The sequence below is a fragment of the Ostrea edulis genome, chromosome 2 (genome assembly GCF_947568905.1).
Source record: "Ostrea edulis chromosome 2, xbOstEdul1.1, whole genome shotgun sequence".
Lineage (NCBI taxonomy): Eukaryota > Metazoa > Mollusca > Bivalvia > Ostreida > Ostreidae > Ostrea > Ostrea edulis.
In genome coordinates this window covers 10,512,247-10,529,857 of record NC_079165.1, presented here as the reverse complement: position 1 = coordinate 10,529,857, position 17,611 = coordinate 10,512,247, and the positions used below count along the sequence as shown (strand labels likewise).

Here is a 17,611-nt window from a genome sequence, read left to right as displayed (position 1 = left end):
ATTAAAACATTGGGATATCCAAACTGACCAATGAGTTCACGTAATGAGCTCCACGTCCTCCCAAATCATGCCTCTCTTACCAAACCATTTTAATGAGATGTTGTGGGCCTGTAGATGCAAGTGCTGGTCCGCATAAATGATGAAAGCATGACGATGTGCGTAACGAATTAAGGATGATCCAATTATCCATACTTTGATATTTGCACCTGCAAACTTTGTATACTTGTTAGCATAAAGTATTTTGACGTTGCTAGGTGCATTATACAAACAACAATTATATCCGTATGTAAGAATACATTGCATTTGATTTCCATCTACCTTTGATCTTAATGTCTTCTTCAGGAACCCCCGTTAGGTACAAATGAGTAGCCCCACCTATTCTGAACGAATGTGATTTAAAAGTCGAAGTGTCGAGCCCAATAAATTTGATTGATTTGTGTAGAATTGCAGTAAACTGATATGAAGTGAGAGGTTTACCATTGAGATGGCAGAAAAACGGACCTTCATCATGGGGCCTTACAGAGAAATATTGGTGCATGTGATTAAATAAGGTAGATGTTTCACTACTGAATGCAATTTGTATTGTTGCACCTTTGCACAGTTGATCCGTTTTGGAACCCTTTAAGAGCAACTGAATTTCTGAATTGGATACTCTGACATCGCGAAATGATAGCACTGTTGCCTTCTTGCTAGAAACTGTCAATTCACTAACTCTAAGTAACCCAAAAAATGCCAATTCAAAAGCAGATGCAAATAGTGTAGCTTCATACAAATTTGAGCAAACAGTTGGCAGTGCAGTAATAATTTGATTTAACATGGGTAATGTTATTGGTGCCCGAACATCTTTAGATGGTTTTAATCTATGCAAGCTCTCAAGCATTTTCTTAACTATAAACGTTTTTGTATTATCTTCCTTCTCCTGTATTTGAAGTTGATAGCTAATGCCACTCAAGTAGCACCTAACGGTAGAATATGATACTGAATTTGAAGAAAGATATGCTATATAATTGACAAATTGGTGGACTGGTGGAGGCCAGAGCAAAGGGAGAGCATATTTATTTCTAAATAAAGCAAAGGAATCCAAGCCCCTTTGGTAAGTTATAGCAGTATTTTGTGAAACTGCTGCTGCTAAAATGTCCTCTACCTGAGGTTTAAGAGATTCAATAATGCTGGAGGGATTTGTGCCGAAAAGTTGTCTGCATTGGGAGCTAGAGTTCTGAATCTTGTCCACTGAAAACGAGAAATTGCATCTGCTATAGAATTCTTATAACCTGGGATGTGAGCACATTTTATCTGTATATTATTTTTGATACACAACAGTACTAGAGGTCTTAAAATCTACATGACTCTTTGAGATTTGCTAGATTGGGAATTGATGATGTGAACCAATGCCATATTGTCAGTATTGATCAGTAATTTATGTGAGATAAAATGATCAGACCAAACCCAAATGGCAGTCAATATGGGCACTAACTCTAAGAATGTGATGTCCCTGAGTATCTGAGGACTCCACGAGGTAGGCCATGTAATAACTGCCCAGTGATTGTTGAAAAAGGCACCTCCACCACAGGAACCACAACTGTCAGTGAAAAGGTTGAGTGTTTCATTAGTAGACCAATCTAGTAAAGGGAATGGTGTTTGACCATTATAGCTTTCAAGAAATCTGAGCCAGACCTTGACATCTTCTTTCAAATCAGCTGTAACTCTGATAAAGTAATGAGACTTTCTAATGCCTATCGTTGCGATATAAAACCTGCGATTAAATGCTCTACTTCCTGGAAGCGCCTTGGCAAAGAAGTTTAATGACCCACATAAAGACTGCATTTCCTTTAAGGTAACCTTTTTGGTTTGAAGTAAGGAGGCAAGTTTAGACCCAAGTTCAATGCACCTATCCTCAGGGATGTAAATAGTTTGTTTTATGGTATCGATACCCAGACCGAGAAATGAGAGCTTAGTTGTCGGCCCCTCTGTTTTTTTAGCATTAATTGGGATGCCTAGTTCCAGACAGGTGGACTGAAATATTTTTGATAACCTAGAACAATTAGGAGTATCTGACTTTCCCGCAAACAAGAACTCATCCAAGTAATGGATAATATTTGTACTATTAGTCCTTTTTGAAACTAACCAATGAAGGAAAGATGAAATTTTTTCAAAGGTTGAGCATGCTATTGAGCAACCAAAAGGCATGCACTTGTCTATATAGTATTTATCATCAATATGTATACCTAATAAACAAAAGTCAGATGGATGGATTGGTAACAACCTAAATGCGCTTGACAAATCCATCTTACAAAGTAGAGCGCCCTTACCCGATTTTTGAATCATGGAGATGGCGTGATCAAAAGAGTCATAAGACACAGAACATAAGGCTGGGTCAATATGGTCATTGACGCTATTGCCAATGGGGCCAGATAGATTTGTTATTAATCTCCAACCACCATCTTTTTGGGGTAGTACACCTACAGGGTTGCATCTAAGATTAGATATTGGAGGATTGGGAAAGGGCCCAACCATCCTTCCAAGATGGATTTCTTTGTCGATTATACTTAATAGTTCAGACTTGTGATTTTTTGCTGAGGACATATTTCTTGGTTGAAAAGGAAGCCTTAATCCTGTATAAAACAAGTGAAAACCATGTTCAAAACCATTTGATATGTATTGCGCAGTTTCTTTATCTGGGTATTCAGTCAGATGATTTTGTAAGCAGCCCACATTAATTGGAGTTATTCCTAGGTCCCATATGTCTTTGTCTAGGTGTTTGATGGAATTGTCTTGGTCGTACTGTAGATTGATGAAAGGATTGGGGACGAAAATTTGATTGGCCTGTCTGTGGTGTATTTGGTCTGAAGTTAGATGATGCTATGGTTTGATTTGACCAGCAGTGTATGCGTGGATGATTTTTGTGACAGTACATGCACACATGCTGATATAAGCAAGGATTTTTTGCACACGAGCCCTTATAATTATAGTCATAGCATTTGAGTGTCGACTGAGTTGGTTGTGAGATTTGGTGGTTTGACATATAAAGTAACCACAATTCTGCATCGATTGACCCCCACGCTATAAACGTGTTTTTTGACATTTTTAATCTGAACTGTTTGTCGTATTCCAACCATGCACAGGTTGGGTTACGACTAGCTCCAAGGCGAATGGTTTGTACATATTTTAGAATGCCCTGTATGTCTGCAGGGTGTCTTGACAGGTATATGCTCGCAAAAACTAAGAAGGCGTCGGTCCACGAATCAATCGACGTAATTTTTTTAGTATTACTCTTTGGTTGCATAACTAATTGTCCTTCGACAATAGAAAATTTTTGACCCCTCTCCGAGTCTAACTCGGACTCTAAAACCTTTGCTAGTTCTATATACTCTTTCCCCCATATTTTGTCTTTAATTGTTTGGGGCACGTGAAGTCCCAACTCATCTGACACACTGATGAGAGGAATTGGATTGTCTAAGGGTGAGACAGATATTGCAACGTTTGTTGCAAGAGAAGCAGTACCTGATGTACTGGATGTCTCAGGAGTAGACCTCGCGGCAGAACTGGAGACCAGTGTGGCAGTTGATCCGGAGGCCATTGTATGGGAAGGACAGGATGCACTTGGATCCTGTGTGGTACTTGTAGTTATCTGTTGGTAGGTCCTCTTTGTTCTAGTCCCTTGGTGTGCATATGGTGATGCCGTCTTCCGTTTTGATTTAGCGCGCAGCATTTCCGCAATTGAACGTAAAATTACTTAGCCAAAATCTGTACTGATGTACAGAATAAAAAGGATATGATATTGGATTGAGTAGCTGGTCTTCGGAATTGCTTGTTCTACGTTGTTCTAGAATTTTCCAAAAGGAAGGAGGTTTTGCGCATGCTTCGTGGTGACCAGGGTTGCGGAAAGTGACGACATTTACCGAAGAGAAACTAATAGGAATGCATACGAGTTATCCTTCTTGGTCTTGCTCAATTCATCTCAATAACATGACTTAACTCATAAGCGAGTTAAGTCGGATTATTAAACATTCCTATAATGCAAGCATTAATTTATTTTCTATACATCTGTCTTTTTACAGGATGTATCACGGTACAGCAATGTATGTCCATCTTTTCATTCAATTTTCAAGATATGACCTTTTTATATTAAATTGCTTGTTTTTTTTGTTTTTTTTAATTCTATTTATTTAGGTTTTTAGGTTACCTGAGTCACTCAGGTGACCTATTACTCTTGGTCTGCGGCCGTCGTCGTGCGTCGTCCGTTTAAACGTCTTCCCAGAAACTACTGGGTCAATCTTGACCAAATTTGGTATGTAGCATCTGTAGGTGAAGGAGACCGGAAATTGTAAATTTCAGGACCCCCCACCCACCCACCCACCCTAAGGGGACTTAATTTTGGGGTAAAAACTGTAAAATTGATGTATTTCTTTAAAAATCTTCTTTACTCCTGGGCATCTAGCAGAGAAAGTGAGTATATAGTAATGATGAGCAAGGAAGGCCTCTACCAAAAATTGTAAATTTGATGACCCCGGGGTAGGGGTTCTGACCCAAAGGTGGGGGCAAACTTGGTATATAGTATTTGTGTGTAAAACACTTAAATAATATATCAAATTTAGGCCAAAATAGACCATTTTAAAGTATCTTGGGAGTCATTTTCAAGGTGTTTTTGTTACCATGGTAACGGTACCTCAATTACTAATTTTGATGCAAATTCTATGAGAGGGTATCAATTAATCATTTTTTGTCAACTTTCAGCAAAATCGGTACACAACGCTATAAAGAACATTTTGATGCTTACCGAGAACGACTCTGAAGAATTTAGTCAGTACTGCATACCCCCCCCCCCCCCAATACCACCAAAAAACCAAATATCGTCGGAGACCCTAAATTCGTTACAGTCCCAGAGTCGTGTCCCTTTTGTTTTCCTCGCGTATCTCGCGAGATTTTATCCGAGGTTGCGCAATCCGTGAGAAAAATTTTACTATGATATGTGACATCACATCTTACTACAATGCGATCAAAAGAGGTAATATTTTCTTTTTTTTTTTTTTATTCAAATATTTGCTAAGATAACTTAATCCCAAATAAAGACACAGATGGAAATGGTCAAATACACTTCTAAACCCAAAATTTAAGAATATAACATCGGTTGTCTCCTTTGTTGACATCCAGCGAATGAAAGTCATGTGATCCGATTGGAATGTTTAAGGCCAAACAAAGATAATTTTTCGTTACAAAGAGTGAAGTTCCTTATAGCATTTTAAAAATGTTTTGTGTTATTATTAGGTTAGTGTTTACCAAATGGGCACAGTGTGACAGATGTAACCACTGGGTTCATTTAATTTACTGCTCACCTGTGAGATTTGTTAGAAGGAATGACTCGTTTTTCTGTCCTCACTGTACAGAAGAGTGATTAAAATGTTTACAATTATCCCAATATGCTTTACTGTTATTATTATATTGATTAAATTTTTTAATGTTAATTACATTGTTAAAATTGTTATCCAATGTTATTATATTTGTTAACTGAATTTGTTAATATCGTGACGGTGCAATTCCCCATAGAGATCATACAAATGTAAGACGCATAGATGTTTTGCACACGCTAACGTCATGCTAGGTCAAAAGGTCATAGGGAAAAAAAATCTTACATCCGGGTCCTTTGTCAATGTAAAACAGCAAACGACGACGGCTGCTCACCAACATTTTACGGGTGAGACATAGTTTGTTTAAGCATGTAAGATGATAAAAATATAACATTCGTAAAAAATACACTTTAAAGTTACCATTAAGAGTTGCAGATTAGAATGTTTCATTCACATTTGTTTAATTTGAGCTGGTGAAGTATAGGTTGTTTATGTCTGCTCGCTACTTTCACTTGCGATGTTTTCTATCGAATTACAGTCATTAGCTCTCTAAAATTAACCCAGTGAAGTAGTACATTGCATAGAGAAGTGATAACAGTTCAATAATTTTATTGACAATGTGTCTTTTTTCTTTTAAAATGTCAAAGTGGTTTGATTTATCGGCATACCCCCCCCCCCCCTCTTCTCTCTCTCTTCTGTGGTATACAGTACTGAGTAGTAATTAAGTTTGAACCTATGAATCAAGTCACCCCTCACACAATTAAGGATTTTGAAGTTTGGATTGAATTAAGTTTTACGAGTTGTTTGGTTTTTTTTTTTTTAAAGTGTCTATCAGCATCATTGTCGTGCCAATCATTTTCAATATTCGCACGACGGTCGCGCTTATATTAGAGCTCCTATCCGCACGATATTCTTTCCCAACTGTTAGTCTATCCATTTTCAGCAGTCTAATTTAAACAACCGACTTCTCTTTGCGAGTGTAAGGAGAAAGGGGTGTGTAAGACAAGTGTAAGGAAAAGGAGGAGGGGGGATTTGACGATTCTACGAAAGAAGGGTTTGTATTAGACGAATGTAAAGAGATGGAGGTATATTTGACGAGTGTAAGGAGAGAAGGGGGTTGGAAAAGCCCTGAATTATTCCTGACTTTCACTAACTATATAGACTACAAGTGATTTTCAAAATTTGTCGTCGTGCGTATTATCTCGCCCCCCTTTTTTTGTAAAATTTCCTTTTTAAAAATATTATCTGTATAGATCGTAGTAGTTGTCAATATTTATATTTTGTACCCCCCCCCCTCCCCTTGATTTGTTGTAATGCATTATAATCTATTTTCTTTGTAAAATTACCATTAATAATGAATACCCCCCTGCCCCTAAAAACATCACAATACAATGGGTCCAGTAGTCGGTAGAGGGGTAGACTCTATTATCGAAATTTCACATTTTTGTGCAATTCAGAATTAAGATTTTTTGTGTAAAAATGATTGTTTATTATGAAATGGAATCTTCAAACATGGGTATGAAAAGCAACTTTAGTGCCAATAAATAGTTTCTCATAGAAATTCTAGAAAGGAACTTTTCCATAAAAGATATGATAAAGTAAACCTTTGGTCCTCTTTATCTATTATGTAAACAAATTCTATCATAATATAAGAGATAAATCATTAAAAACTTTGGGGGGAAAAGCATACATCGTTGATTTGTCAAAAGGCTGCGTCCATGATTACGTCGTTTTTTCCCCTATGACCTTTGACACGCATATATAATTAGGTAATTAAATATGGCGGCACCGAGTGTGCAAAACATCTATTCATTGTTGCATTATTTTTCATTATAAACGAATCTTTAGACTGATTTGGCCTTACAGTTTTGTTTATATCTGACGTCACGACTCTGGGACGTTTTTCAAAATGGCGTCTCCGCTTCATTGGTGTTTGCAGTGCTCGATTATTTATTTATTAAATGAAAAAATAATGAAAATAATGTAAAGTCCTACGAAGAAATAGAAGTCCTTTAGGTATGTTATAATAAATTTAGTGTAACAAGTTTAAACAAGCGATTAATGTGGCAAACATCCTTAGGGTAACGACTCATGGACCTCCGAGGACAGACAAACACAACACACGAATTTAAAAACAAAATGAAATAAAACACTCACAAAAATATTTTAGAAATATATGTGTCTCCCGCGTGGCAATATTGAAAAAGATTAACTTTTTTAAAAATTTAGAATATCTGTACTGAATGAAAAATGGGGGCAACCACAATACTAAGTTTTATCTCAATAAGAATTATTTGTTTATACCCAGAGTGAACTGATTTATAACCTTGTGAGATTCAAAATGAAAAGTTTAAGGAGTCAAATCTTGTGGCCTGAAAGCCAATGGGAGACATCTACTTTCTAGTATGTACCAGTGTACCAAGTTTGATTGATGGCTGTCAAGCAAAGGGTTCTCAAGATATTGAGCAGACAATATCTTCCTATGTCCAGAGTAGTTTGACCCTTGATCTTTGATATTGTGTCCTCAAAATAACGAAGGGTCATCTACTCTTTAAGATGTATCAGTGTACTAAGTTTGATGTCAATCAAGCAAATGATTTTCAACACATTGAACGGGCAATATCTTTAGAACTATTTACAGTTTGACCTTGTTCGTTAACCTTATGACCTCGAAATCGCATCTACTTTGTAGGGGAAACCAGTGTATTAAGTTTGATGTATGTCATGCAAAAGGTTCTCAAGACGTTGAGCGGACACTATCTTTTTCTGTCCATATACATTTTAGATTGGCCTTTGACCTTATAAGGTTAAAATCTAGGAGTATAGATAGCATCTAACTATTTCTTAGGGGAAACCAGTGAAATAAGTTTGATGTTTGTCTAGATATTGAGTGGAGAACACTTGGTATACCAACCGACATACAGACAGATACAAACAAATATCTCGCCTTTTTTTCAAAGGGGACATAAACATATGCTAATATTACTCAAAAAAACGGAAAATTCCGCTTGGTATAAAAACACTCAAATGTATCTCGCTTTTATCAGACCAGTTCTGGAATATGCCCCTGTTGTCTGGGACACAGGGGCTGAGCCCGAACTCGGTGTTACTATAAATATGTTATCACAGAGTTCCGGCCCAAAACGGGCTTTGTCCAAGTTGTATGGGATGAATGTAGTTATCCAGAACTCGAGAGGCGACATAAAGTTCAGCTAAAGTGCGGGGCGAATGATAACTGGTCTTTCAATCTTAGCCTTTAGGGAATCACTGTACTGACTACTTACAATATGTACCTTTTCTATGTCATATATTGGTACACATTCTTAAAACATACAAAATCAAGGAACAATCTGTTACTCAACTTGAAGCGATTTAATTTACAGACGAAATATTGCTGATTCTCCGAACTTTATGCACATGTGGAAATCAAGGAAATAGCTGTACCTGGTACTTTTTTCGTTTAATATAAAAATACTGTATAATGGGAGATGCAAGCTTTATAACTGTTTGTTTAGACTAAGTTACAGATATAGTAGATACGGGACAATCATATAAAGCGCAAAATTATCATAAACTCAAATGATTGAAGATATCTTTAATTATCTGAAGATATCACCAATTCGTTTGATGCGTGCAACGATTCAGTTATAAACCTCCTCAACTAATTAATGATACTTTAAATTCTAAATTATTACGCGCATTAGTTCCATTAATTGATTACTATCTTCATTTGTTTTAATTGATGCGCACAATAATTTGCGCATAATTTTAAGTGGTCAACGAAAATTGACACACAATGGTAAAGTCAAGGGATATGAGGACACTACTGAGAAAATACAGATGAGTTTGGATTGACCTCGTCTTAAAAACCCCACAAATGACGTAAGAAGAGTGGAACGCAGATGGACCAGACGAGACAAAAAGGAAGAAGGGAGTCTAAAATCAACATGGAGGCGAAATGTGGAGACAGAATGTAAGAAAATGAAGGTAACCGGGGTGGGGGTGAGGAAACATATCTAAATCGAGGAAAATGGGAATCTTTAGTCCTTTAGCCTGTGTGTTCAGGTGCAGCAAGAATTACAGGTAGGTAACGCTATTACGAAGTAGAATACGTAAATATTGCACAAATATATGAAGAACGAAAAACATTTCAATACATTTATTCTAACTCCTTGTAAATAACATGATTTTAGTTTCGTAATGGTGAGAATTTAGTATAAGATACATGTAGATTTTTTTTCTCAAGCTGCTGTTTTTTTTAAAGCTGAGTATTTAAAAATTAGTAGAAAATGAAAAGATATTTTTTTATATAATGAATTAGGAATTAAAGAAGAAAACATGCGTCTGAGGTTTTAAACTGTGTTTAAACGATTACTTTCCGTGGGTCACGTGTCTTTTTAGACAGTCGAGATGTTGAAATGTTTTGAATCTATGGATGGTGGCATTTTAGAATAATGACATATTTTCACTCACTTCTCAATCATTAATCAGCTCACCAACCCACACAATGTCGTACTCAGATAAATCTCAGTTGGTCCAAAAAAAGAAATAAACCTAAACCAATATTTGGTATGTATACAAAAGCAATATACCCGGATTTAAATTACTAATTATGCTAATTATATCATTAACCATACTATTTGTAAAATTCATTTGCTTTTGAATATTCAGCATCCTTACAATTCCTTTTTATAGTCACCATATAGCGTTATGGTGTGGGGTGGAATTACAGCACGTGGAAGGACCCCTCTACAAATTGTCAATGGAAATCTCACCGGCGTACCCTATCGATACGAAGTTATTCAGCGCCATGTGATACACTTCATACAGAGACAGCAAAATCACATCACTCTGCAGCAAGACAACGCAAGGCCACATGTTGCACGTGTACTCAGGGACTTTTTTGTTCAACAGAATGTCGATAACTTGCCTTGGTCATCTGTTTTCCCCGATTTATCGCCGATCGAGCACGTCTGGGATGAACTGGAACGACGCCTACACCGTTTACGAAATCAGCCAGTGACATTGGCTGATTTGGGCCAGTCTTTAACCAACATCTGGAACAACATTCGTCAAGCATTTCTGAACACTTTAGTGGCATCAATTGGGCGCCGTTGTCAAGTATGCGTGAATGGAAATGGTGGTCACACGCGTTATTAACTTTGTTAATTCAAGTTCGAATACCAGTGTCTTTCGAGTGTGCTGAAATTGACGTTATTCGACGTTAACATTAATGAATTATGAAATGTTGTAACGAATACATTTGTTAACAGTATCACAAAAAATAAAAATAAAATTTGTTCATTGTTATTTTTTTTTTTTTTTTTACATATATTAAATAATGCAGTTTCTTTTTTCCGCTAGTATATTTGGACAGTTGCTAAAACGGGGTATTGAAATGGAAAATATTTGATGCAATGATATCAGGAGGTCAGCATTTTGTAAAATCAAAATGCTTAAGAACAAGGGAAGCAGAAATTACAAAGAAAACGGAAAGACATACTATGAATCCACCGTTTGATAACCTACATACAAATACACAACATCCTCATGTATACATAGATTATCTTTAGAGCAAAAAATACTGAAACATGTATTTATGCCCAAAGGTGGATCCAACGCAGGCGACACCACCTCTCGTTTAGTGTATTTCCCCAGACCTCTGACCTGTGAGACTGTAACTCTCCGCTCTGGAATTTCTTGATCCGAAAGTAATTGCACATGGTATTTATGATTTAATCAACTTCAGACATGTACTTTATGCTTACTCACCCCCCCCCCCCCCTCCCTTTCCAACTTTTAAAACTTTGTATCAGTCAATCCGAAAGCCTCCATCAAAGGGGAGACGAATTTTATTTATACGTGGTAACTTTCACAGGCGCATGATATACCATTTTTAACTATCATAATTAAAAGTGTTCGGTTATAAAATCTGTTCCGTTTCGTTTCGTTGCGATAGATTTCGTTTCATTTCGATTTCGTTTCGCACTTTACAGGTACCACAAAACCATTGATACACTGACAACATGCATATGCTTTTTATCTATTCATACATGTATATCAATTAAATGTAAATTAATGAATTTCATTTTTCTTTAGAAGACTAGAGACAATGCTAAAAATTAATGAAACAACACACAAATAATATTCGACCTGACGACCCCCCCCTCCCCTTCCCAAACATAAATATATATATATATATATATATATATATATATATATATATATATATATATATATATACACACAAACAATCCTGCTTGCCATAGAGAAGGTGGGCTAAAGATGGTTTGATTTTCTTTAGCGAACATTTGGTCTTGTTTGTTCTTTGGATATTTTCATTTCATCTAATTCAAATCTTAGGAGGAGGGGGTTGGGTTCCTTTTATACCACAGTGGTTATTCTGGACACCGAACATCACTATCAGCTGGCCAGTCTCTAGTCTTCTGTGTAGTAATGCGAGGTCGAATTTAAACATATCTATCTCATAATAATCGTCATTTTACAATATAGCGTACAGATGCATGAAATTGAGATTTTCTTTTTAAATTATTTGAGAATGAATGAGTTTTGTTTTAATTAAACTGAACTTCTAATTGTGAACGTGGACTCTGTGAACTGTAGACGTAGTCAGCGTTTGGATGATGGTGTTTGCCCCGGATGGTAGGTCTACCTACATTTTAGGAATCTCCCGGGGCTCTAATGCTAATTCACTATACGACTCTATGCTTATTGGTTCACTGCGGCATCGTTGTGAGGAACAGATGAAATATAAAAAGCACAGCACACTCTTTAATGATTCACGATCAAATTCTACACTCTAACATTAGGTAAGACCTATTGGATATATAATTATATATATATATATATTTATTTATTTGTATATTTATATACATTAACAGTACATGTGTCACTATAACATATACTCCTTCAGAATGGAAGTAAACTAGATGAGCAGAGCAGATACACGAAAAATATAATTATCAATTAGGATATTGGGTATGTTTTCTTTTAAACTAGTGGAATCAGTGATAAATATACGCAATCACACTGTCGATCCGTTTAAAGTCAACAAACCATGTGCACCTAGTAAAAACAACATAAAAAAATGAAGGTGTATAACAAAACAGTTATTAACTGGGTCCTCGGACAACAGCTGTTTTGTTTGACCCTCGAACGGATCGGTTGCCCTCAGCCTACGGCTTCGGGCAACAGACCCGTTCTCAGGTCAAACAAAACAGCTGTTATCCTCGAACCCAGTCAATAACTGTATAGTATCTATCTATCTTTCTTTCTATCTATATATCTATCTATCTATTTATCTATCTATCTATCTATCTACACAAGTAGTAGTACAATAAAAATAGGCAGTCACACAAAAATAAATTTTAACATACCATTAATTTAGCTCTGGAAACAAGAGCACATTGAACAATTCTGGAACACTTTTCTATTTCCCCAGAACAATGGAGTTCTCCAGAGTCGCCGCTGTCTTTGTGCTTGTCTTGATTGGTTGTGCTGTGTATGTGACCGCGGATGGTTACATGAAAGACAGCAAGGCGTACAACTACATTACACCCCAGATGTACTACGCGCAAGCCCAACCCTCTTATCAATACGTCAGCACCGGAACTGGAGGTGGATTCTCAGGCGGACCCGGAAGTAGCCTCGGAATATTCCTTCCCATCATCATTATTTGTAAGTTTCGTAAAAATAGTTTGCACACCATTTTATTTCAAAAAGTTATGACTACTTAGAGTTAGATTTTGTCTTAGACTTTATTTGAAATTTGCTTCCTTGTCTCAAATGATGCGCCTATTAATACAACCATTTAATCCATTTTGTTACTATTTTCTCATACTTTTATGCCTCCTTTTGAAAACAGATGTGGCATATTGTTTTGCACCTGTCGGTCGGTTTACAGGTTGTTTGATCCGTCTCTAGAACAAGTCTTGTTTGCTCAATATCTAAATAATGCTGTGCTTAACAGTTATCCAACAGTGGTGGATCCTAGAGAGTAGATGATTTCTATTGATTTTCAGGCAAAAGACTACAGGTCAAGCTGTAGGTCTATAGATCAAGTCTTATCCGCACCTTTGCTTGACAGTAACCAAACTTGGTACTCTGCATGATTGCCCTTAAATAGTAGATAACCATTTTTGATTTTCAGTTCACTAGGTCAAGGGTCAACTGGACATAACAAAACATAGTTTGCTCAATATCCAAAAAAGCACCTTTAATTTACAGTTACCAAACTTTACCTAAGGAATTGATGGCTCTTATGGTTAAACTATACTGTGCATAAAATACTGTCCGCTCCTCAGACTCGATGTCTAAAGAATCATTTGCTTGAGAGTTATTAAACTTGGTACCCTAGTTGACCATAGAGAGTAGATGACCATTATTGCTTTTCAGGACACAAGGTCAAAGACCAAGCTTGACATAGTAAGATACATTTCGCTCATCTTGAGAACCATTCGCTTGACAAACATCAAACGTGGTTCACTGGTTTCTCCGAAGAAGTAGATGTCCCCTATTGATTTTGAGGTCACAAAGCCAATGGTCAAACTAATCTGAATATGAGGTATTGTCCGCTCAATATCTCTTGCTTGACAGACATCAAACTTGATTCACTGGTATATCATGAGGCGTAGATAGCCCGTATTGATTTTGAGGTCACAAGGTCAATGGACAAAATACCCTAGAGATACCGGGAAGATATTGTACACTCAATCTCTTGAGAACCTATTGCTTGACAGACATCAAACTTAGTACAGTAGTACTCCAAAAGGGTACCGGTATATATGAACCCTATCGGTTTTCAAATCACAAGGTCAAAGGTCATGTCTCTTATAATTGGTTATTTGGACATGTCTGCTTAGTATTTTGAGAGATAAAACTTATTATGGTTGCCTCTGCCTAGTAGATTACTCACTATATTTTTCACTGTCACAACAGACATTCTAAATATAAGGTTGATCTTTTTTTCAATATTGTCACATGAGGCATATATGTTTCAAAATATTTCTTATTTTAACTCGAAATAACGAAACCTTTTCATGAATTCATGAATATATTCAGTTGTTGTTGCAGGATAAAACGATAAATAGATTATACGAGAGAGGCAAAACCCCATTCAACCTTCTCTTCAGTCGTGTTTTTGTGAAATGCTTTACAACAGAGGCTTGTTTATTCCCGATGTGTTTCTTTTCATATCAAAATTATTTTTACAATTCCTTTGCGAATTAAGATTTTCCGTTGCCACTTTCCTTGAAATTGCTTCCTTGTTTTCAACTGACCTGTAGAGTACCCGATATTTTGTAGTTGACCTGTAGAGTACCCGATATTTGTAGTTGACCAGTAGAGTACCCGATATTTTGTAGTTGACCTGTAGAGTACCCGATATTTTGTAGTTGACCTGTATAGTACCTGATATTTTGTAGTGGTGCTCCTGGGCGCTGCACCTTTCTTATTCAGCGCCATACCATCTGTAGCGGACGGAAGTGTTCATTTTGCGAGTTCAAAATAAACACACAGGTATGGAAAATCTGTCAATAGTTAGAGCCAACTGACTTCTTATCAATGCAAACTCTGTGACAAAATGACCAATGAATGCTACACATGCATTTTCTTTTCAGAATATCTCAGACTATCTATCAACTTCGATGGTTTGACAATGCTGAAAATAGCATGGATATTGTATATTTGTAAAAAAAAAAAAAAAAAAAAATAAATAAAAAATAAATAAAAAAGATTGTGAACAACATTGTAAGTGTGTGATTGTTAATGTTTATAAATGAACCGAAGTAAAAATCGGAATAATGATATCCATATAATTCTTTAATCTCTGAGTGGTCATGTGACTATAGAGTATATAAGCTGGGTGAATCCAGTTCGGTGTTGGCAGTCAGTAGAAAAGGGTTAGGTGGTTAGGTGAGCGGAAACATTCGTTTAAAAAAACGTAAATGCCTGCATAAGACTATCGAGGGCGTTGTCAATAGCTGTGTCGGCTGGTACACAGATTTGCATTTCTGTTGTGGAAGCGCATGCGCTCCAATCAAGAAAGGGATTTACATGCATGTTATTGTACATAATACTGATTAAAATCTGCGGTTGAGAAATTTATGTTATATTTCTTATATGTTCAGCAGAGCAGCCGAATCTACACTAACCTAGAAACGTTACACACACACACACACACACACACACACACACACACACAGAGAGAGAGAGAGAGAGAGAGAGAGAGAGAGAGAGAGAGAGATCAAGACTATGAAATTTCGATAATTTCATTGTTTTATTTAAGCTCAAAAAGAGACATTTGTATAACAAATAGCAACAATGTTTAAATTCCTTAATTTTGAAATTAGTTTGAACGAAATCCCAGATGATGACAAACTTGTAGCCAGTAGACCACTGTCACGTGTCAGTAGGACAACATGCTTACAGCAATCATATATACATGTAGTTTCAGTGTCACATTAATCTGTGTGCGAGAGGAAGCCAATATTAGAGGGAATTCCTGTAGACAAGCAGCCGATGGTCTGGGAGGTGAGAAGAGACAATTTTGAGAGTCTCTCTTAGACAAGCAGCCGGCGATCTGGGAGACGAGGGGAGAATATTTTGAGCGACTATCTGTACATCAGTGGCCGTCAATTCTGGTGGTTTCTTTTTGTTATATTTATTTGTCCATTGATCTGGTATTTGGTGTTAACCGAGCTTCTGGCCAAAGGACATTTCGTGCATACCCTGGTTAAGCAACATACCTTAATTCCACTATTGGTAATCGTACGTATACTCTAACTGCCCATTCAAAAGATGAAATTCTTCAAAACCATGCTTCAGTTTTAGACACATTTAATATCCCAGTCAATGGGTCGGATTAATATGAGTTACCGTACCTATACTGGATTCCCAAACTACATAAAAACCCTACCAAACAAAGATACATTGCTGGAACTACTAGTAAGTGTTTAAACAAGCCCCTATCTTTACTCCTCCCAAAACTATTAACAGTTATGAAGGAGAAACTTCAAACGTACTGTGCGACTACTTATGCCAGAAGTGTGTAAATCAAATGTGAATTCTAAAACATTCTAAAGAACTTTTAGTAAACTTGAAAGCACAATACTTTTCTCAAATCAACAACATCAAAACGTATGACTTTTCAACACTTCACACTACTATTCCTCACGATAAATTAAAGACTAGACTTTTTTACATCATAGACAGTTGCTTCTTCAACAAAAATGGAAAACGCAAATATTCAAATCTAGTGATCAGTCATCCAAAAATTACTTTGTTAAACACCACTCTCATTCCACGCAGATGTACTCTGAAGTTGAAATAAAAGATGTGCTGGAGTTGCTCATTGATAATATTTTCGTTGTCTTTGGTGATCAGGTCTTCCAACAGTCTGTTGGAATTCCCATGGGCATGAGTTATGCTCCTTTGTTTGAAGACCAGTTTTTATATTCCTATGAAGCAGAATTTATTAAAAAACCTCTACGTGAGAAGAAACAATATCTTCCAATTCGACATCTAGATTTTCAGCATATGTCGATTCCATATGTCCCTGTGAACTCGAAATAAAAGACACCACAGTGTCGTATATTTCTGCTTCATACTTAGATATTTTGTTGAAAGTAGATATCAACGGCAAACTAATAACTCAAACGGGATGATATCAGCTTTTACCATCGTCAATTTCCCATATTTATGTAGCAATATTCCATTATCACCTGCACATGGTGTTTATATCTCTAAACTGATTCGATACGCAATAGGTTGTTCTACGTATGGTCAATTTGTAAATCGAGGCAGGCTACTGACAAACAAGTTGATGGTGCAGGGGTTTTAACAATCTCGTTTAAAGTCAAAATTTCGCAAATTCTATGGTCGTTATAACGATCTAGTTTGCCAATACAACTGCTGCAGTCAAATGCTGTCTGACGTGTTTCATACCGATTTTTAGACTGTTCTTGGCACACTGATTTTGACTACGGATAACTCCGTTTACCTGATCAAGATATAGGGCTCACGGCGGGTGTGACCGGTCGACAGGGGATGCTTAATCCTCCTAGGCACCTGATCCCAACTCTGATGTGTCCAGGGGTCCGTGTTTGTCCAATTCTTTATTTTGTATTTCTTGTAGGAGTTATGATAACAGTTCGTTATCTTCACCTTTCACAATGGCAGAACAACATCGTGAGCTCTGGCGACGCACACTATGACTATGAAGACTGGCAGCCTCAGGACCATATCGT

The 17,611-nt window shown here is 36.7% G+C and overlaps 1 protein-coding gene across 2 annotated transcripts; it reads left to right on the top strand.

Annotated features, from left to right (window-relative positions):
* Nucleotides 1-5,663: 5,663 nt before the first annotated feature.
* LOC125680815 (uncharacterized) lies at nucleotides 5,664-15,422 on the top strand. Of its 2 annotated transcripts, none has more exons than XR_008800439.1 (4): nucleotides 5,664-5,692; nucleotides 12,808-13,043; nucleotides 14,789-14,882; nucleotides 14,984-15,422. XR_008800439.1 is itself a non-coding variant. In XM_056156076.1 (4 exons), the coding sequence occupies exons 1-3, from the start codon at nucleotides 12,141-12,143 to the stop codon at nucleotides 14,872-14,874; spliced, it is 357 nt and encodes a 118-aa protein (XP_056012051.1). In that variant the 5' UTR covers nucleotides 12,116-12,140; the 3' UTR covers nucleotides 14,875-14,882; nucleotides 14,984-15,422. The 2 variants fall into 2 exon arrangements, 1 of the variants encoding a protein (XP_056012051.1); XM_056156076.1 differs by lacking the exon at nucleotides 5,664-5,692 and adding an exon at nucleotides 12,116-12,175.
* Nucleotides 15,423-17,611: the final 2,189 nt, after the last annotated feature.